Source organism: Rhinatrema bivittatum, chromosome 3 (genome assembly GCF_901001135.1).
Source record: "Rhinatrema bivittatum chromosome 3, aRhiBiv1.1, whole genome shotgun sequence".
Taxonomy (NCBI): Eukaryota; Metazoa; Chordata; class Amphibia; order Gymnophiona; family Rhinatrematidae; genus Rhinatrema; species Rhinatrema bivittatum.
The window spans coordinates 524,772,254-524,794,685 of NC_042617.1; the positions used below are offsets into that span (position 1 = coordinate 524,772,254).

General features: G+C 48.0%; 1 protein-coding gene across 1 annotated transcript in view; it reads right to left on the minus strand.

Annotated features, from left to right (window-relative positions):
• Positions 1-22,432, minus strand: part of HADHB (hydroxyacyl-CoA dehydrogenase trifunctional multienzyme complex subunit beta) — a 268,881-nt gene that overhangs the window by 50,078 nt on the left and 196,371 nt on the right. The window contains exon 13 of the mRNA XM_029596902.1: positions 2,378-2,465. Coding sequence (XP_029452762.1) covers positions 2,378-2,465 — 88 coding nt within the window. The remainder of the gene's footprint in view (positions 1-2,377; positions 2,466-22,432) is intronic.

Genomic DNA, 22,432 nt, shown 5'->3' on the forward strand with positions numbered 1-22,432 from the left:
CTGGAAGAAAGCTAGATCTTGAATTTCTGGTTCGTCCTGTGGTGGTTGGGTCGACGGAATAGTCATCAGAATCGACGTCGACGGTGGTCATCTCGATGTCAGATCTGACGTCGGCGGAGCCATCGGTATCGACGTCGAAGAGGTCAATGGCAGGTGTGCGTATATCGATGTGGACGCCATTATTATTTTGGGCGTCGACATAGAGTCTCCTTTAGTCCTCGGTGTTAAGGTCGACACCGGCATCGGCAAATTTGCCGGCATCGATGCAGGGAGCATCGGCATCGACAAGCCCGTCGGAATTAGATGTTGTTCCATGAAGGCCTTGGATACCGCTTGTCTGATAATCTCAGACAATTCCGGTGTTACAACTGATGGTACCAGAGCAGTTGTACGCGGTGGCTGAGGTGTAGGATCCGGTGCAGAGCCCTGCAGAGGATCAGGAACAGAAAATGGAGGAGTAGGCCCAAGCGCCGGTGTTTCCTCAGTCCGTGGCTGCTTTGCCATCGAGGGTTCCTGGGTATCAGTTTCGGGAATCGATGGACGTCGATGTTGATGCTTGTGTTTTATCTTTTGAGGGTCGATGGATTTCGTCGATGATGACGATTGGTGACGAGGGATCCCCCGACGGCCCCGTGCGAGGTTTTTTAAGTAGTAAGTGCTTAGACATTCCGGTCGGGGACGACTTCGATGACACCGACGGAGATGGGATAAGTTGGAGCTGGAAAAGATGCTCCATTTTTTCAAGCCGAGTTTTACGACTTTTCGGAGTCATCTCGGTGCATTGAGGGCAATTATTTACCTCATGTTTTTCCCCGAGGCATAGCACACATTCGAGGTGCGGGTCGGTAATCGACATTTTCCGAGCACATACAGGACATTTTTTAAACCCTGTAGCCATATTTCTAATTGACAGCCGTCGAAAGAAAGGGAATTCGTGGAAAGAGAAAAATCCTTCAAAAAAGGACAATTGAGACCGAGGTATTCACCGGCCGGTGAAGAAAAATTACCCCTCGAGATCTGTGACAGAGAATATTTATTTAATACAACTTTTTAAGTCAAATTTTTGTTGTGTTGAGAGGAATCTCAACGGCTCCTATCCCGCGATGCGGACAGCAGCGCGGAAAGACGAAGGCTGGAGAGTGACACCTGTGGCAGAGAATTTCATAGCATGCTGGGCATGCTCACTAGGCACCACAGTCCCAGTCAAAAGTTTCTAGAAACTTTGACAGAAAACTTTCCCGCCTAGGGCTCCGTTGCTGACGTCACCCATATGTGAGGACTAGCATCCTGCTTGTCCTGGGATAAAGGAGATTCCAGAACATGGGATGAGGATGAAAGGGGCAGAAGTAGTCTTAGGAAATATTTCTTTACAGAAAAGGTAGTGGTTGCATGGAACAGCCCTCCCAGTGGAGGTGGTGGAGACAAGAACAGAATCTGAATTCAAGAAAGCATGGGATAAACACAGGGCATCTCTGAGGGGATGATGGAAGTTGTAAAGCTAAACTAGTTAGGTGGATGCGCAGACTAGATAGATCATGCGGTCTTTTTCTGCCATTAGGTTTCTTTTTCTAAAAGGAGGAGGGAAGGCAGGCCAACAGAGGAGGGGATGAGGTGTGAAGGAAGGAAAACAGTGGGGGGCAAATCGAAGGAGGAAGGGCACCAAGGCAATCAGGATAAGAAAATATTCCAGCTACTGGCCAGAGGCACCACAGCTGGTCTCACTTTATCCAGGTAGCTCCTGGATGAGCCCCCTGGTTTCTGGCTTTGCTTTACCGGGGATAAGCTCCCAGAGGACAGTCACCCCAAGAGCAGCCTAATTCTTCTGGGTTTGCTTTCAACTGGCCTAGCCCAGGCACCAGCTCACATGATAGGATGCTTGCCTATTATTTGCTGGAGATGGATAATACTGGCAGGCTGAAGGCAGCAAGGGACCTTATAAAGGGTGACATCAGCAAGCCTATCGTTTTTTGTTTCTATCTGCTGGTAGGAGAGCATAAACCCAATCTCCTGGACTAGTCTGACTGACTGAAGAGGAACTTGTGTTTATGTGAGATGAATTGAATTGTGCCACCTAGTTTTCTCAATGGACTGAACAATATGTGCTGCCAGATAAACTGCCCCTTAACTATTACCAATGCAAGTACACCACTGGGCCATTTCTGAGTCTGATTATAGTCATTACTTTTCTTCTGTATTTTACTCATGGATATAATTTGTTTGCCTTTTTTCATTGTCTTTAATGTACTGCTTCATTAAACATTTGATGTGTACTATCTCTTATTCTCTGTATAGCATGTTCTATGACAAAGATGCATTGCAATGTACATTGAAATTTTATTTGTAATAATACAACAAAAGAAAATCAGAAGACACTTACTGCAAAAGCTTCATGGAATTCAAAAACATCAATATCTGCCAAGGTCAAACCAGCTTTTTCCAGCACTTTAGGAGTAGCATATGTTGGGCTGAAGAAGAAAGGTTTTATTTATTTATTTATTTATTTATTTAAAGGCTTTTATATACCGATGTTCATGTAATAGTACATATCGCGTCGGTCTACAGAGAACTAAAGATAGAAATTACATCGAACATGTGGGATACATATAGCAAATGTTGCTTACCTGATGTAACAGGTGTTCTCACAGGACAGCAGGATGTTAGTCCTCACAAATGGGTGACATCGAGGATGGAGCCCACCACGGAAAACTTCTGTCAAAGTTTAACAGAACTTTGACTGGCCCCTACTGGGCATGCCCAGCACGGCACTGACCCTGCAGCCAGCAGGGGTCTCCCTTCAGTCTGATTTTCAAAGCTACAGGCAGTGCCGAAAAAGTAAAAATAAAACGAACCCAACACCGCGGGGTGGCGGGCGGGTTTCGTGAGGACTAACATCCTGCTGTCCTGTGAGAACACCTGTTACATCAGGTAAGCAACATTTGCTTTCTCACAGGACAAACAGGATGGTTGTCCTCACAAATGGGTGAGTACCGAGCTGAGGATGTCCTGACTTGCACCAAAGGCACCCAACGGCGTGCAACAGGCACAACAACTGGGGTGTAATTTGGGAACGGGCATCCGCACCCTACCGGGAAGGTGGAAGGGTGTTGGTACATCATGTTGGAAAAAGGTTACGCAAGACAGATTGGCCGAAGATGGAGTCCTGTCTTCCAGCTTTGTCCAAACAATAGTGGGCTGCAAAGGTATGGAGAGAACTCCAGGTTGCAGCTTTACAGATGTCAGGAAGCGGCACCGATCGAAGGTGTGCTACTGAAGTCGCCATGGCCCTCACAGAGTGTGCTTTAACACGGTCTTGGAAAGGAATGCCAGCTTGCTGATAGCAAAAAGAAATGCAGTCCGCCAACCAGGAGGAAAGAGCCTGCTTACCCACAGGTTGTCCTAACTTGTTAGGATGGAAAGTGACGAATAATTGAGTGCTCTTTCTGTGAGAAACTGTACGGTCTAGATAAAAAGCTAGAGCTCGTTTACAGTCTAAGGTATGCAGAGTCTGTTCCCCGGAGTTGGAGTGGGGCCTGGGAAAAAAGATAGGTAGTATGATGGATTGATTGATATGAAACTCCGAAACTACCTTAGGTAAAAATTTAGGGTGAGTGCGGAGTACCGCCCGGTCCTGCAGGAGCTTAGTGTAAGGCGGATAGGTAACTAGGGCCTGCAATTCACTAACCCTGCGAGCTGAAGTGATAGCAAAAAGGAATAACACTTTCCAAGTGAGATATTTCAAGTCACAGGAGTGCAGAGGTTTGAAAGGTGGTTTCATTAGACGACCAAGAACCAGATTAAGGTCCCAAGATGGGGCCGGAGGACGCAAGGGTGGCTTCAGATGGAGCAAGCCTTTAAGAAAGCGCGTTACCAGGGGTTGTACTGAGATAGGGACACCCCCGATACCTTTATGGAAGGCGGCTACTGCACTGACATGCATCCTTATGGAAGAGGTTTTAAGACCTGATTCTGATAGATGCCATAAATAGTCCAAGAAGTTAGAGATTGGACAGGAAAGGGGATCAAGGGACTGAGAAGTGCACCATGATGTGTACCTTTTCCATTTATATGAATAGGATCTTCTGGTGGAGGGCTTTCGCGAAGCTATCAGGACACGAGAAACTGAATCCGAAAGGTTAAAAGGTTGAAGGACTAACCTTTCAACATCCATGCCGTCAGGGACAAGGCCTGGAGGTTGGGATGGAGGAGGCATCCGTCGTTTTGAGTGAATAGATGCGGGTCCTTTCCCAAGGGAATGTGCCTGCACATGGAGAGATCCTGGAGTATGGGAAACCACACTTGGCGCGGCCAGTGCGGTGCTATCAGGATCATGGTTCCTCTGTCCTGGTGTAGCTTCACGAGAGTCCTCGACAGGAGAGGAAGTGGAGGGAATGCATAGAGCAGACCGGTTGTCCACTTGAGGGAGAAGGCATCCCTTGGCCGAGAGTGCTGGCTCCGAATGAGAGAACAATAATTGTCCACTTTGTGGTTCTGAGGGGACGCAAAGAGGTCTATGTGTGGGTAACCCCACTTGTGGAATAGAGAGGTCGCTACTAGAGGATTGAGCGACCACTCGTGTGGTTGGAAGACACGGCTCAGCTGGTCTGCCAATACATTGTCTACTCCCGGCAGGTAGGTGGCCCTGAGGTACATGGAATGGGAGAGGGCTTCTGCCCAAATCTGCGCAGCTTCCTGACACAGAAGGAAGGAGCCTGTGCCTCCCTGCTTGTTTATGTACCACATGGCCACCTGGTTGTCTGTCTGGATCAAGATTATCTGATTCGATAGGTGAGCTTGGAAAGTTCTGAGTGCATAGCGGATTGCTCGCAGTTCCAAGAAATTTATCTGGTGTTCGGCTTCCTCTCGAGACCAGAGTCCTTGAGTTTGTAAATCGTCCACATGGGCCCCCCAACCGATGTGGGAAGCGTCGGTGGTTAGGATTACTTGTGGATCTGGTAGGAGAAAAGGTAAGCCCTGAAGGAGGTTGACTTGATTTGTCCACCAGGTTAAAGACAGGCGTAGCGCTTGTGTAACTGTGACAATGGAGAACAGCGGCTGAAGAGCTTGAATCCATTGGTGTCGCAGAGTCCATTGTGTAACTCTCATGGCTAGTCGGGTCATGGGAGTGACTTGAACCGAGGATGCATGTGTCCTAGGAGAACAAGGAATTGGCGAGCCGTGGCAGTGTCTTGAGACTGGAGCTGGCGAGCTAGGGATATCAGGGTTTGAACTCTTTGAAGAGGAAGGTAAGCCTTTGCCTGTAAGGTGTCCAAGTCTGCCCCAATGAAGGATAAGGTTTGAGATGGGACTAAGCAAGATTTCTCGTAATTGACAAGAAACCCTAAGGAAAGGAGTGTTTGAATTGTCAATTTTAGGGAGGATTGAGCAATCTGTTGGGTGGAGGCCCTGATTAGCCAATCGTCCAGGTAGGGGTAGACGTGGACACCTTCCTTCCTGAGGAATGCTGCAACCACGACGAGGCATTTGGTAAAGACCCGTGGTGCAGATGCCAGGCCGAAAGGTAGTACTTTGTATTGGTAATGGTTTCGGCCCACCAGAAACCGCAGGTACTTGCGATGGGATTGTGTTATCGCAATGTGGGTATAAGCGTCTTTGAGGTCGAGAGAGCATAGCCAATCTCCCCTTTGCAGCAGAGGGAGAAGCGAGCCCAGGGTTACCATCTTGAACTTTTCTTTTTGAAGGTACTTGTTGAGGGCTCGAAGGTCTAAGATGGGACGAAGCCCCCCTGATTTCTTTGGTATCAGGAAGTACCTGGAGTAGAATCCCTTTCCTTGCTGAGAGGGAGGGACAGGTTCTATAGCGTTTGATTGTTGAAGAAGGAATACTTCTTGTTGTAAGTGAGCCAAGTGGCTGGTCAGACTCCATGCTTGTAGAGGCGGGGAGTCTGCAGGACGAGTAGTGAAGTTGAGGTGGTAACCCTGTGCTATAATTGCTAGTACCCACTGATCTGAGGTGATCTGTAGCCAGCGGTCTAAAAAGTGGCACAGTCGACCTCCCACAGGGATGGTTGGAAGAGGGGTTTGGCACGTGCTCTCTACAGGGAGGTCAAAGGCCCGCCGTAGGCCCAGGGGGTGGGGCTACTGTAGGTCTTTGCTTCCGAGGCTGGCGTGGCTGAGCTCTGTTGGAAGACCGTGGAGGTCGAGGCTTAGCCGATGGAGGGTAATACCGACGTGGCCTAAAGAACGACTTTTTAGAGTCTTTCTTAGATGGTTGTTTGGAGGTCACATCAGATGGAGTGGATGAGAGTTGTTTTAACGTCTCATGGTGATCTTTTAATTCGGCTACTATTTGCTGAATTTGGTCTCCAAACAAGTTGTCCCCTAGGCAGGGTAAATCAGATAGCCGGTCCTGGACCTCTGGGCGAAGGTCTGATGATTTTAGCCAAGCCCAACGTCTGGCTGAGATGGCTATGGCTGAAACTTTTGTGGAAGCATCGAAGATGTCATATGCAGACCTAATTTCATGCTTCCCGGCCTCAAACCCTTTGTTAAGGAGGGCTTGAAGTTGTGGTTGATATTGCTCAGGCAAGGTGTCCGCATATTCTTGCATCTGTTTTAGGATGGCTCTGTTATATTGAGTCATATAAAGCTGATACGAAGCTATGCGTGAAATTAACATAGCTCCGTGATACACCTTCCTTCCTACACTATCCAGGAATTTGTTGTCCTTGGTAGGTGGAGTTGAAGAGTGTGGTTTTAGACGCTTAGCTTTCTTTTGAGCTGACTCAACGACGACAGAGCGATGATCCAGTTGAGGCTTCTGAAAACCCGGTGCTGACTGGACAAGATATGTGGAGTCAGCTTTCTTATTGACTGGGGAAACAGATGAAGGAGATTCCCAGTTTTTCTTTAGAAGATCCAGAAACACCTGGTGAATAGGGATGGAAGCGATGATTTTAGGAGCATCCAGAAATTGGAGAAGTTCCATCATCTGGTGTCTGTCATCTGTTTCAGATTGTAGCTGAAAAGGGACCAACTCTGACATCTCCTTCACAAAATTAATGAACGAGAGATCCTCAGGAGGAGAACGCTTTCTACTCTCTGTAGGAGACGGTGGTGAAGGTAAATCCGTGTCAGAAAAGGTATCATCACCCCAGGTATCATAGGGATCATGCGGGGCTTGAAGCCCTGAAAGTCCTGGTTGAGGGTCCGGGATATTAAGAGGAACCACCGAGGGTATCGAGTATAATCTCGATGGCATCGGTGCTGAAGGCGGAGCTGGAAACGGCATCGAGGGCTTCGGTGCTGTCGATGGAATCGGTGCCGGCCTTGGAATCGGTGGAGCCGAAGGATATATCGGTGGCGAGGGATGAGAAGGCACCGATGGGACCACCCCTGAAGGGGGAATTACGAACGGTGTTTCCCCTCCTGATGATAATCCTTTCGGAGACGGTGGTGTTGTCGGTGCTACTGAAATCACCGATGGAAGGGCCGTTAGAAGCGCTTCCATGCGGTGCAGTAGCGGTGCCAGTGTTCCCACCAGTGGCTCGATGGTCGGTTCCTTCCTCGGTGCCGGAGTCGGTGCCGAAGTCGGTGCCGAAGTCGGTGCCGGAGCCGGTGGAGGTTGGAACTTCTGCATCGCCTTTTCGATTGCCTCCTGGACCAGCCGGTCCAGTTCTGCCCGGAGACCAGGGGTAACGAGACCCGGCTCGACGGGAGAAGGAGGCTGAGCCGGAGGGACCACCGTAACCGGTGGGATCACGGCTCCCACACCCCGAGGGGGTGAGGGTTTCCTCGGTGCCTGCGAATGAGACGTGGACGGTGCCAGGTCTGATCGAGGCTTTTTAGTCGGTGGCTCGGTCTGTACGGAGGTCGATGGTTCTGGATCCTCGACGGGCTGAGACTTGTGCCGTCGATGGCGATGTTTTTCTTTCCGATCCCCTCGCCCATCCGGGGAAGGGACGGGAGTCGACGGCCGGGAAGTCATCGATGGTGGTCGGTCACTGGAGGGTTGACGATGATGGTGCAACTTCGACGGTGCCGGTTCCGATGACGTCGATGGTATCGATGGCGTTGGGGTGCGAGCATGGAAGAGGAGCCCCATCTTCTCCATCCTGGCTTTGCGACCTTTGGGTGTCAATTAAGGCACATTTGGTGCAAGTCAGGACATCATGCTCGCTGCCTAAACACAAAACACAGACCCTATGGGGGTCTGTGATTGACATAGTCCGGGTGCAATCCGGACATCGACGAAACCCCGTCGCCATGGCCTTGGGCCAAAAATTTAGTCGCGGGATTGGTGACTGTCGACAGGCCTCAAGGGCCAAATTCGACGTAAGTCGACCAAAAACGGCAAAAAACTTACCGGAATTCCGCGAGATGTAAAAATTTGTCGAAGGGAGACCCCTGAGGGGCAAATTTTCTTCAGAATATAAAATTCCGATTTCCTGTCAGGAACGTGGTTTAGAGCTCCTTTCGCCGCGTGGCAACTGCTGCGCGGAAAAAAGAAGACTGAAGGGAGACCCCTGCTGGCTGCAGGGTCAGTGCCGTGCTGGGCATGCCCAGTAGGGGCCAGTCAAAGTTCTGTTAAACTTTGACAGAAGTTTTCCGTGGTGGGCTCCATCCTCGATGTCACCCATTTGTGAGGACAACCATCCTGCTTGTCCTGTGAGAAAACAAGGCATACATAGTAACAATTATAGATAAACCAAAAAACTTAGTATTACATCAAACGTAGTAAGCATGTGAGATACATATAACAAGGCTTACATAATAAGAGTTATAGGTTTTATTAAAAATATGGAGAAATTACTACTTACCTGATAATTTCATTTTCCTTAGTGTAGACAGATGGACTCAGAACAAGTGGGTTATGCTCCCCTGCCAGCAGATGGAGACAGAGCAAGCTGACGTGTCAGTATATATATATACCCCTGCAGTGACCTTAGCCTGCTAGTATTCTCTTCAAAAGCAAAAAACTTGATTAAAAACAGTCAACCATTATTGTACTCAACCAACAATAAACACTGAACTCAAGCAATGAAAGTATGTACTCCAATCTAAGGACTGTAAGAACACTTACCAGTAATCCTCTGGAACACAAGGAAGCCGAGTCCACTGCCTGCTTCTTCTGTGGGGAGTGGCAAGGAGACACCATGAACATGTCCCTAGGAATACTGCAAAATTACAGCACATCTGCTTCTCATATCACCTCCAGGACCCACTGATCCAATGTGACCTTAACCCACCTCCAACAAAAGAGAGTAAGGCATCCCCCTATCTCCTGATCCCAAGGGTTGGTCGGCAAACCTTCATTGTGAACCTCGGGGGGAGTCATACTCAAGCCCGTACCTCGCTTGAACTGTCTGGGACGAAAGGACTGAGACCTACTGAAAGGCCGAGTCCTCTGAAAGGACAACTTCCCTGTAGGGGTGAAACCACTTGGAACCTCAGAGACGACCCCTCGTACCAAAGGGGCGCTGCAACTGCTTATCTTCTGGCAACCGAAGAACCGGAGAATCGCCCCACATACTGGCCAATTTTTCCAACTCACTCCCAAACAAGAGCAAGCCTTTAAAAGGTATTTTCATAATATTAGCCTTGGAGGTTGCGTCGACCGACCTATTCTGCACCACAGTTGACGCTTGGATGCTATTACCGAAGCTACTCCTCTAGCTGAGGTATGGACCAAATTGCAGCTTGTATCTGCTAAAAAGGCAGCAGCAAGCTCCATAACTGCTCTGCAGTTCAGAATCATCAGTCTCCTGAGAAAGAAGCAGACAAGTGCAAACCACTAGGGCACAACAGGAAGATATCTGTAAGGTCATTGCTACTGTTTCAAATCAATCCTCCTATATGTACATGCTTCAAGGCCACGCCTCCCTCCACAGGGATAGTCATCCGCTTAGAGACAGCCCAGACAAGCGCATCCACTTTCAGAAAACGCAAACGCTCTCCCACCATGGGATCCAGTGTCCGATCCCCTTTGAAACTGGGCTCTGGAGCGTCCTATTCAAGATCAATTAGTTCCTGAATAATAGGGAAAAAACAAGAGGCTTTACGCAAAGAAACCAAAATAGAATTCTTCTAGGCTCAGTCTGGGAATCTGCCCCAGGTACACCCAGCATCTTCAAGATCTGGGAAATTAGGGCCAGCTGTTTATCCCTATGAAAGAATCATAACATGGTCTGGTATGGTTCCAGTCCCGGAGGTTCTGCCCATCTTCAGGGAGACAGGATCTGCTTTCATCATCAGTTCCATTGGGGTTTCTGCCGGAAATACCTACAGCCAACTGAGGCGCACTTCGGTGCTTAAACACAGGACTAGAAGAAGGAGGAGACCACCGGCTGAGGATCTGACAGGGATGGTTGAAGACTAAGCCTGTCCCTGAAGAAAGGATTGCAATCCTTGAAAAAACTCTACCCAAGAAAAAGCAGGATTCAGGCCAAAACCAGGAGGCACTGGAGTTGGGCCACTGAGCTGCCATCGCCTGCGGAGTTCCAAGTTCCAGTAAACCTCCAGATAATCTGTAGCCAGACCATCAGGCTGGGAAGACCAGGCTTAGCAAAATCAGGAAGACAATTATCCCTGAGCCTCTAAGCAGTGCTTACACTTTAGAATGCACTCTACGCTGAGAAGCCAGAATATGACAGGCAACACAGAGAAAAAGGCACTTAGGTTTTTTGTTCACCTGTGCCATTGTGTGTGTCTGGTCAGCTTGTGCTGAAAAGTCAAGTGCACAAAAGTTTGGTGCTCCAAATGTAAGCGCCGCAAACAAATGCACAAACTATCCACCAAAATCTGGGCGCACCATCAATAGCAAAAATTGTGCGCACAAACTTCACGCCCAAATGGTGTGCAGAGCCGATGCACTGTGCACACCAACGTACCTATAGAGGGCAGTCTAACATGCACAGAAGCGTGTGAAAACACTGCCACGGCCAACCACAAGGCTTAAAGCCCACCTAGGCTGCTCAACCCCAAGGGAGCAGGAACGAATGTCGAGATGACACACCGAACACGGACACCGGAGGATGTCCTGCAAACCCCTCTACATGTCTCTGTCTTTACTTAATCCCATTTTTTTAAAAACTTACCTGAGCTCAGCCCTTACCAGCTGGGTACAGAGATGGTCTCCGGCTGCGAAGGGAGAGGGCACTTGCCATCACTGCCGTGCTTAGTTTCTGCACCCACTGCCTTTAAGCTGTGCAATCAGCTAAGTTTATGCTGGATAACTGGGTACCGGACCAATGCACACCTCTGAAGGACCACGGAAATTGCCTCAGGAATTCTCGACTGGAGGAGGGACCATCTAGTACCATAAGAACATAAAAAATTGCCATGCTGGGTCAGACCAAGGGTCCATCAAGCCCAGCATCCTGTTTCCAACAGAGACCAAACCAGGCCACAAGAATCTGGCAAGTACCCAAAATTCTCCTTTCAAAATCTGAAGCAATCCTCATAGGGAGATGCATGTCCATCTGTTGGATTCAAAGAATAGTGGCAGGCTGAGGTCACTACAGGGGTATATATACTGTGTTGTCAGCTTGCTCCATCTCCATCTGCTGGCAGGGAAGCATAACCCACTTGTTCTGAGTCATCTATTTATTTAAAGTTTTTTTTATACTGGTATTCATGGGTACATCATATTGGTTTACAGAGAACTTAACAGAAATTACAATAAGCAAGGGAGGGGAGAACAGGGGAAATCAAGGGACACAGAACGCTGTATCCAGAAGAACAAGGAGAAGTAACTTTATCTACATGGGAGATAGAATATATACAATTGGAATGTACAAAAGATTAATAAAGTATAGTATTGTTCAAAGGGTATACTGGAGGGTAGAAAAGGGGTGGGGTAGGTAGATGATAGAATATCAAAGGGAATCTGTCTACACGCTAGGAAACGTTTTATTAAAGGGAAAAAGAAAAAAGTCTTTAGATGCAAGAAAAGAGGATTTCTAAAAGTGATAAATCAAACAGTAAGGACACCACCAGATCACATCATCACATTACACCACTATCTTTCCAAGGGAAGGGAAAAATGTAGTTTTTAAAAAGTAAAGCAGAAAATATTCTCTTTTTTCCTGTTTACTTGGATAGAGTAGCTTGGCTATAGTGTTTATTTCTATGTATTCAAGTGAACTAAGGCTAACAAATAAAGGAAAATTAGTTTCTTACCTGATAATTTTCGTTCCTGTAGTACCACGGATCAGTCCAGACTGCTGGAGTTTGCCCCCCCCTAGCAGATAGAGACAGAGATGTTTTAAAAACAAAGCTCCACCTTATTTAGGAGAGTGCCACCTACAGTCCGCCAGTATTTCGTAATGACAAAGCAAGATGGCTCCCATAAGACACCATAACTATATACACTAACACCTGAACAAGAAAAAGGGAAAATGGTACCAAACTGGTCACCGAACCCCTGTAAGATCAGAACCTATTGAACCATGCAGGCCAAAAAGGAATTTAAAAAATCTGCAGAAAAGAATGGGAAAGCGAGCGGACTCTCCTCCCATTTGAGCCACTCTGACAGGGCGGGCGTCTGGACGGGCGTCTGGACTGATCCGTGGTACTACAGGAACGAAAATTATCAGGTAAGAAACTAATTTTCCTTTCCCTGTACGTACCAGGATCAGTCCAGACTGCTGGGATGTACCAGAGCTATACCTATCCGGGGTGGGATCCAGAGAGGCCCGCTCGAAGCACACCTTCTCTGAATCAGTCCGAATTAGTAGCCGGCATATCCAACCGATAATGACGCGTGAAAGTATGCAGTGATTTCCACGTCGCCGCCCGACAGATCTCTTGTGAAGACACAAAATGAGCCTCCACCCAAGACACTGCTTGGGACCGAGTAGAATGAGCCCGGAGGCCCACCGGAAGAACTCGGCCTTTTAGCCGGTAAGCGGAGCTGAAAACTTCCTTTATCCAAAGAGCAATAGTAGTTTTGAAGCCATGTGACCCCACCGGGGACCATTCCAGAGTACAAAAAGATGGTCCGACATGCGAAAATCATTGGTGACTTCCAAGTAGCGTAGAAGAGCTCTACAAACATCCAGCTTCCCCAAATCCAGATCCCCAAAGGCTGGAAGCTCCACTGATTGATTGACATGAAAAGAAGATACCACCTTCGGGAGAAAGGAAGGAACCGTACGGATGGAAAAGCCAGAATCGGAAATCTGCAAAAAAAGTTCCCTGCAAGAAAGAGCTTGGATTTCTGACACCAGCCAAGCTGAAGTGATAGCAACTAGAAAAATCACCTTCAATGTAAGATCCTTCAGAGTCGAGCAACTAAAGGCTCAAAGGGCACCTCACACAGAGCTGTAAGTACTAAATTCAGATTCCAAGACGGACAAGGCTGGCGAAGCGGTGGACGTAAATGCTTAGCTGCTCGAAGAAAACGCGCCACGTCAGGATGGGCCGCCAAGGTTCCACCCTGTGCCTTGCCATGCAAAGAACCAAGGGCTGCTACCTGTACATGTTAGCAGCTACACGATAATCCCATGGACAGCCCTTTTTGCAGGAAACACAAAATATCGGATATAGATGCTCGGATGGGTGAAACGTCATGAGCATGGCACCAGGTCTCAAATACCTTCCAAACTCTAACGTAAGCCAGATTAGTGGAAGTTTTGCGTGAACAGAGAAGAGTATCCACCACCGCAGGAGTATAACCCTTGTCACTTAGATGGCACCGCTCAAAAGCCATGCCGTAAGACAGAAGTGATCAGCTTCTTCCAAACAAACAGGCCCTTGGTGAAGCAAATCCGGAATCCCGGGAAACCGAATGGGACCCGCCGACGCGAGATTGAGGAGGTCTGTGAACCAAGGACGTCTCGGCCATTCCGGTGCCACCAAAAACACCGGCGCTGCGTGACGCTCTATCTGGAGTACTCTGCCGATTAATGGCCAGGGTGGAAACACGTACAGAAGAATGTCGATGGGCCAGGGTACAGCCAGAGCATCGACCCCTTCCACTCCCAGCTCTCGATGGCGCGAGAAGAACCGTGGGGCTTTGGCGTTCTGAAACATCGCCATGAGATCCATGCTGGGCGTTCCCCACACAAGGCATATGCGGTGAAATGCGTCTTCCGACAATTCCCATTCGCCGGGATCGAGGTGGTGTCGACTGAGGAAATCAGCTTGTATGTTGTCCACTCCGGCAACATGAGATGCCGCGATGCAGAGCAGGTGATGTTCTGCCCAGTTGAACAACTGAGCCGCTTCCTCTGCCACACAGGATGACTCTGAGTCCCCCCCTTGCCGGTTGATGTATGCCACCGTGGTCGCATTGTCCGATAACACCCGGACTGCTCTCCCCTGTGGGAGAGGAACAAAGGCTTGTAATGCTAATCGTACAGCCCGGGTCTCCAACCGATTGATCGACCACAGGGACTCCTCGGGGGACCAGAGGCCCTGCACAGACTTCCTTTGGCACACTGCTCCCCAACCGGAGAGGCTGGCATCTGTGGTGACCACTGTCCATTCGGGAACTCCAATGGATAGATTGTCCGTCTCCAGCCACCATGTTAGGCTGTTTCTCGCCACTTGTGTAAGTGGCAATGGAAGAAAAAACTGTTCGGATACTGGGTTCCAATGGGACAGTAACACACACTGCAAAGGCCGCATATGAGCAAATGCCCATGGCACCAGCTCTAAGGTCGACGCTATGGACCCAAGAACCTGTAGGTATTCTCGAACCCTGGGAGAAGTCTGGAGCAGCAGACTCCGCACTTGAGCTTGTAATTTGAGGATGCGATCCTTGGTGAGGAAAACGTGGCCCCTCTGAGTATCGAAGAGCGCTCCCAAATACTCCAAGGACTGAGATAGAATGAGTTTACTCTTGGATAGATTGAACACCCAGCCCAGCGACCATACAAAATGCAGAACTCTGTGAATGGCATCTGTGGCTAAAGCTGCTGACTTTGCATGAATCAGCTAGTCGTCCAAGTAGAGATGCACCAGCAGACCTTTCCTCTGGAGGTGAGCTGCTACCACCACCAACACTTTGGTGAATGTCCGTGGCGCAGTCGCCAGACCGAAGGAAAGGGCTTGAAACTGAAAATGCTGTCCCAGGTTGCAGAACCTCAGAAACCTCTGGTGATCCTGATGAATCCTTATGTGGAAGTAAGCCTCCGTGAGATCTAGTGAAGCTAGGAACTCTCCCTGCCTCACCGAGTTAATGACCGACCAGAGAGTTTCCATGCGGAAGCGAAGGATCTTTAGATCCTTGTTGACCACCTTGAGGTCTAGATGGGACGGAATGATCCTTCCTTCTTCGGTACTATGAAGTATATTGAGTACCGACCTGTCCCTTGCTCTTCTGGAGGAACAGGAACTATGGCCCTTAATTGTAGAAGCCGCTGCAATGTGTCCCGAACTGCTGCTCTTTTGGCGGCATATCCACAGGGAGAGATGAGAAACTGATCTCGGGGCCGCTGTGCAAAATCTAAAGCATAGCCTTGTTTTATCATGCACAGGACCCACTGATCCGTGGTCACCTTGGTCCACTCCTCGAAGAATAGGGCCAGCCTGCCCCCTACCTCCGGCGTTGAGGAATGGACCAGCGGTCTTTCATTGGGAGGATTTTGCTCCTGAGGAAGGGTGAGCTGCCCCAGATCTGCCAAATCTTCAGCCACAAAAGGACTGTGTATAGGCTTGTTGCTTCGCCGGAGCCAAACGAAAGGACGAAGTGGGCGGTTTAGAAGGGCGATACCTCTGATTACCTCTAAATCTGGCTCGAGAAGAGAAGGAAACTCATGAGCGAGGTCTGTCTTCCGGCAGGCGATACATCTTATTCTCATCCAGCGACTGAATCATGTCGTCTGAGATTTTACCAAAAAAGTTACTTACCCGTAAAGGGCAAGGACCCCAATTGGGCCTTAGAAGACACATCCGCCGACCAGTTGCGCAACCACAAAAGCCGACGAGCTGCGACCGCCGACACCATGGACCTGGTGGATGTCCTCCGGTGGTCATGAAAGGCATCAGCACATTAAGCCACCGAGGATTCCAAATGGTTCGCCTGGGCAGCTTCCTCAGCCGAGAAGTCTACATTGGCCTGTAACTGCTGCACCCAGTGAAGCCCGGCAGGACCCATACTGTGGAACACCATGCCATTAGCATTAAGGTTACAAAGTGACAGCAAATCCTTTCGAAAAAGCTTAAAAACCTGGCTATTTAAGCAAGCTTATCAAAGAGAGTAGGTGGAGTAGTGAAGCCGGCGAAGTGCGAGGTAGGAACAAATGAAAATGAAAATCAAACACACACCATCACAATCAATATGTGTGTAGCTGTATTTTATTTTTACATTACTTTGTCTTATCATCCATCACTATAAGATAAAGTGACACTTATAAAGTTAGCATTGCTTTCAATTCCGAAAGAAAAACTCAGAACAGTATTGTATCACACTCCAATTATTTTGTTTTAAAAACTATGTACCGGACCGATATGGCACCTGTGTAAATTGTTTCAGCATCCTTATTTTATGTGCCTATTGTAAACTGCTGTGACGGAAGCTACTTAACGACGGTATAGAAAAGACGTAAATAAATAAATAAATAAATAAATAAATAGCAAAATTACTACAAATAGCCGCCCGGACTCCCATGGCTGAGACCTCGAAAATCCATTCGAGCTGCACCTCTAACTTCCCATCCTGGAGATCCTTGAGCACCGTTGTTCCTGTGACAGGATTCGTGGTTTGTTTTTTTTTGTTTTGTGTGACAGCTGACACTGCAGAGTCCAGATTTGGTACTCGCAGTAGCTCTAAGGCATCCTCCAGCAGAGGATAGAGCTTATCCATGGCTTTACTAACTTTAAAACCGAGCTCTGGGGTATCCCATTCCCTAAACAATAAATCAGACGCTGAAAAATGAAATGGAAAGGCAGTAGCAGGACCTCTCAGGCCCAACAAGACAGGGTCCATCTTCCCGAGCTTGGATTCCTCGGGAGGGCTGTCAATGCCTAGCTCAGAGAGGTTAGCAGGAATAGGAGGTGCCAACTCGTCTCTACGAAAAAGGCGAACTACCATAGGATATCGCCCTCAGCCGCCTGAGAGCCCCTGTCCGCCAGGATCTGGCTCCGGGTCATCTGCACCCTGCGGGATCTGGGGTTGACAATTCAGATCCTCAGGATCTGAATCCAGATCAGAGGAGTCTGTATTCCCCCATGGGACACCAGTGCGGAGAGGATGCTTAGGCTGAATAGGCTCCGTCCCCTTATTTACTGTAAATCGTTTAGCCGCCCGGGGCTTATGGGGATCTGATTTTCCCTCCGCCATCAGCTTGCCTGCCTTCCTAGCCTTAAAGGCTTTATGTAAGAAAACAGTAAAGGAGGAAAAGACCCCTCCCCCATAGCAGGCACAGAAGCAGCAGCGCGGAACGAGTGTAAAATGGCCTCTGTGCCAGCACTCAAAGGGAAAGGATCCTGAGGTAACGGAGACTCTCCTGCTGCAGGTGAAGGAACCCATGGGGGCCTGCTTTTAGCAGTCTGTTTAGTTGTTCCTGCACCGGAGGAACCCTCTCCCCCTGGTAAACACTGTGAGCACAAATTTTAGCGGGAGAGCCGCAAGCAGCCGTCCGCGGGATCGGGGAAGACAGAGGGAGTGAAAAAACACTGAAAAAGATTGAAAACAACCCCCCCCCCCCCCCCCGAGACCAAAAACGCAGCGAAAATCCCCCCCCTGCGATGAGAGGAAGGAAGGGAGAGCCTGCCCGATCAAAAGAGAGTAAGAAAAAATTACCTCAGAATTTTTTTTTTTTTAAGTAAAAACAGCCTACCGTGGTCCAGAGTGCTGCTCCGTGGGGTGGAGTGAGCCGGGCTCCCGGGTATCGCACCCCCGCTGCCTGAGTTAATAGTTAGGGTCCTCAACCCCTGTCGGCAGCTGCCTCAGACCAGCAGGGGACGGCCCTCTCAGAGCCTAACAACCCTCTGGGAGGCGGACCAAGAAACAAATCCTTTTTTTTTTTTTTTAAATATTTAAAGCAACAGGCACTAACAATCATGAAGAACACAGAAAACTCTAACTAAACTAAAGTTAATCAAATCAAAATAAAGACTCTGATCAGACTGTAGGTTTTGCACCTTCACCATCTGCTAGAGACAGAGAAATACTGGTGGACTGTAGGTGGCACTCTCCTATATAAGGCGGAGCTTTGTTTTTAAAACATCTCTGTCTCTATCTGCTAGAGGGGGGGGGGGGGGGGGGGGCAAACCCAGCAGTCTGGACTGATCCTGGTACGTACAGGGAAAGGAAAATTGTTTCTTACTTGCTTATTTTCGTTCCTGGAATACCACAGAACAGTCCAGACTGCTGGGGTTTGCACCCTTGCCAGCAGATGGAGACAGAGAAAGTTTCAGACACTGCTACATAACCTAGTGTGCCACCTGCAGTCCCTCAGTATTGACCTGTACCCAAGCCAAGATGATACCAACTGCACCAACACTAAGAACCTTGAATCCAAACTAATACAATGAGCAAGAATAAGGTGAAGTTGCCACAAAATGGAAACTCGTTCTCAAAAAGTAACAAAAAAACCCCAAAAAACCCAGTATCAAAACCATCAACAAATCTGCATAATTTACAACCATCAGTATGAGCGGTGGACTCTCCCCCTGCCAATGGGCGGGTCTTTGGACTGATCTGTAGTATTCTAGGAACAAAAATTAGCTGGAAAGAACAAATTTTCCTTTCCTGTTCATAACCTCGATCAGTCCATACTCCTGGGATGTACCTAAGCTCCCCTAAAATAGGGTGGGACTTCGAGAGTCCTGCTCATAGAACACTCTCACCAAAACACTCAGAAGCCGGAGCCCTGACATCCAAGTGATAATGCCTGGCGAAAGTGTGCAATGACTGCTAAGTAGCCGCCCTGTAAATTTCCTGTGGAGACAACTGTTAGGATTCGGCCCAAGAAGTCGCCTGAGAATGAGCTGAGTGAGCCTTTAATCCTTCAGGCACAAGACGACCCTTAATTATACAAGCCAAACCAATTGCCTCCTTTAGTTAACACACAATTGTAGCCTTTGTTGCTTTACACCCCTTCTTTGGACAACTCCACAATACAAAGAGGTGATTTGGTCTCGGAAAATCATTAGTAACCTTCAGATACCTCAAAAAGGTCTGCCTTACATCCAAGAGTCTAAGTTGTCTTGCATGAGGCATGGAGGAATCCAAATCCGAAAAGGCTGGGAGTTCCACAGTTTGACTAAGATGCAACACCAAAACAACCTTTGGCAGAAAGGAAGGCACCATGTGTAACGATACCCCAAACTCTGAAATATGCAAAAAAGGATCATGACACGACAAAAGCCTGGAGCTCAGAGATACTCCTGGCTGAACAAATAGCCACCAGAAAAAACACCTTAACAGTTAAGTCCTTTATGGTTGCCGCCCTCAATGGTTCAAATGGAGCCTCGCACATTCTTCTAAACACCAGATTAAGATTCCAAGAAGGACAGATCTTTCTCACCGAAAGACGCAAATTCTTTGCTCCCTAAAGAAAACATATCATATCCGGATGCATAGACAGAGGATATCCCTGCACCTTACCCCTGGAGACAGCCCATGGCCGCTCCTGTAGAAAAGCCAAAATGTGTGACACCATAGCCTAAATAGGCTGAACCCCATTAATTGTACATCAGAACTCGAATACCTTCCAAATCCTCATGTATGCCAGGGATGTGGAAGGTTGTCTGGCCTGGTAATAAGGTGGTAATAGCATATTCAGAATATGCCGTCTCAGCAGCCTCCTCTCAAAATCCAGGCTGTGAGACAGAAGTAAGCTGCCTAATCTGAAAATATTGGGCTCTGGTGGAGATTCGACAGATAGTCAAACTTCAGCGGCCCATCTATGGCCATGTTGACCAGATCTGTGAACCACAGTCAACGTGGACACTCCGGAACCACTAGAATCATGCTGCCCAAATGTTTCTCTCTCCGCCATAGCACCTTGCCCACCAGCAGCCATGGAGGAAAGACAAAGAAGAATGCCTTGAGGCCATGGCTGAACCAGAAGAATGTCTTTTTCAATATCTTTATTGGATGGAGACATATGAAAACAATAAAACCGCCTGACTCAGGCCGCGTTTCGCCACATCTGAGTGGCTGCCTCAGGGGCTTGCAAATAACTGTCAAATTTGTAGCAAATTGGAAATTATTTGCAGCAAATTGGAAATTAATCCTATGGATTCTTGAACATGAACTGCAGCACTGACGTATCTTAATGAAGAACAAGTAGTTCATATACTTTTGCTGGCTCCATACACTGAATGGTGCCTCATACGTTTATGCCGCCGGTTAGTGTGTGTGCCGTCTCCACTCAAATTAAGTAAACTTTACTTAATTCATTAAGATACATCAGTGCTGCGGTTCATGTTCAAGAACCAATAGGATTAATTTGCAATTTGCTACAAATTTGACAGTTATTTGCAAGCCCCTGAGGCAGCCAACTTGGATGTGGCGGAACTCGGCCTCAGTCGGGCGGTTTTATTGTTTTCATATGTCTCCATCCAATAAAGATATTGAAAAAGACATTCTTCGGCATCTACTTTCTTACATTTGCTCATGGCTTTTCTAGATTGCCTATCTTGTTGCTTTTTGGGCCCATGGTTGAACCAGAGCATCAATCACTTCAGCTCCATGTTGTCTTTGGTGGCTGTAAAAATGAGACGCCTTGGCGTTCTGCTTGGTTGCCATGAGGTCCATATGGTGATAACCCCACCTGTTGTGAATGAGACATCACCATTTCTGACAACTCCCACTCTCTAGAATCTAATTTTCTCCAACTGAGAAAATCTGCCTGAACATTGTCCACCCTAGTGATGAGACACCACCAGCAACTCTGGGCTGTTCCGCCCAGAGAACCAACTTTTGGACCTCCCGAGGCACCAGCCTACTCTTGGTTCCTCCCTGCCAGTTGATGTAGGCCACCGCTGTTGCACTGTCTGATAGAACCAGCACCAGATGGTCATGTAACCATGGCAGAAAGGCAAGCAAAGCGTAACGCACCACTTTCATCTCTAACCGATTGATAGACCATGAAGCCTCTTTCTTCAACTGCTGGCCCTGCGCAGACTGATCCTGACACCCTCCTCCTCAGCCCAAAAGGGATTGAATAATCCAATTCCACACCACCTTAACTGTGAAGAATAAGCCAGCACGAAAGACTGTCTCTGCCTTCCCCCTCGAGCAGAAGTGGAAGATGAAACTCCAATAACGGATTCCATTGAGAGAGAAGAGCCCTCTGAAGAGGTCGTATATGCACAAATGCCCAAGGCACCAGCTCCAATGTCAATGCCACAGAGCCCAGGACTTGCAAATAGTCCCAGTCCTTGGGCACTGAAAGCCCTAATAGGTATCAAATCTGATCCTGAAACGTCAGCATCCTCTCGTCCGTGACAAACACTCTTCCCTCCAGCCTGGCGAACAGAGCCCCCAGATATTCCAGAGTCTGAGAGGGAATGAGATGGCTCTTTGCCAGATTCACCACACAGCCCAGAGACTTCAACTGTATCAGTACCTTACGTACTGACTATCCACATAGGCCCTCTGATTTTGCTCAAATGAGCCAGTAAATCCAGATACAGATGCATCAACAGACCTTCCTCTTTGTAAGGCTGCCACCACCACCACCACCACCATGGTGAATATAAGCGGAGCCGTTGCAAATCCGAAAGGAAGGGCCCGAAACTGAAAATGTTCCCCCAGGATCATGAACCTCAGAAAACGCTGGTGCTTCAGATTGATGGATGTGTGCAGATATGCCTCTGTTTAATTCAGTAATGCTAAGAACTCCCCCTTGCGTACCATCGCTAGGACTGACCTCAGGATCTCCATACGGAAACGAGGAACCTTGAGGGCCGCATTTAACTTCTTTAAATCCAAAATTTGGTGAAACATTCCCTCCTTTTTTGGTGTATTTGGAATTTCAGGAGGCATTTGACTAAGTCTCTCATGAGAGACTTCTGAGAAAATTAAAAAGTCATGGGATAGGAGAAGACATCCTTTTGTGGATTGCAAACTGGTTAAAAGACAGGAAACAGAGTAGAAATAAATGGTATGGTTTCACGGTGGAAAAAGGTAAACAGAGTGCCTCAAGGATCTGGAAAGGGGCACGATGAGTGAGTGCTGCTTAAATTTGCGGATGACACAAAATTATGCAGAATAGTTAAATCTCAAGCGGACTGTGATAAAGTGCAGGAGGACCATGAGACTGGAATATTGGGCGTCCAAATGGCAGATTAAATTTAATATGGAGAAGTGCAAGGTGATGCATGTAGAAAAAAATATCCATTTTTGTGCTTACAAGATGTTAGGTTCCATATTAGGCATTACCACCCAGGAAAGAGATCTAGGCATCATAGTGGATAATACATTGAAATCGACAGCTCAATGTGCTGTAGTGGTCAAAAAAAGCATACAGAATGTTAGGAATTATTAGGAAGAGAATGGCAAATAAAATGGTGGA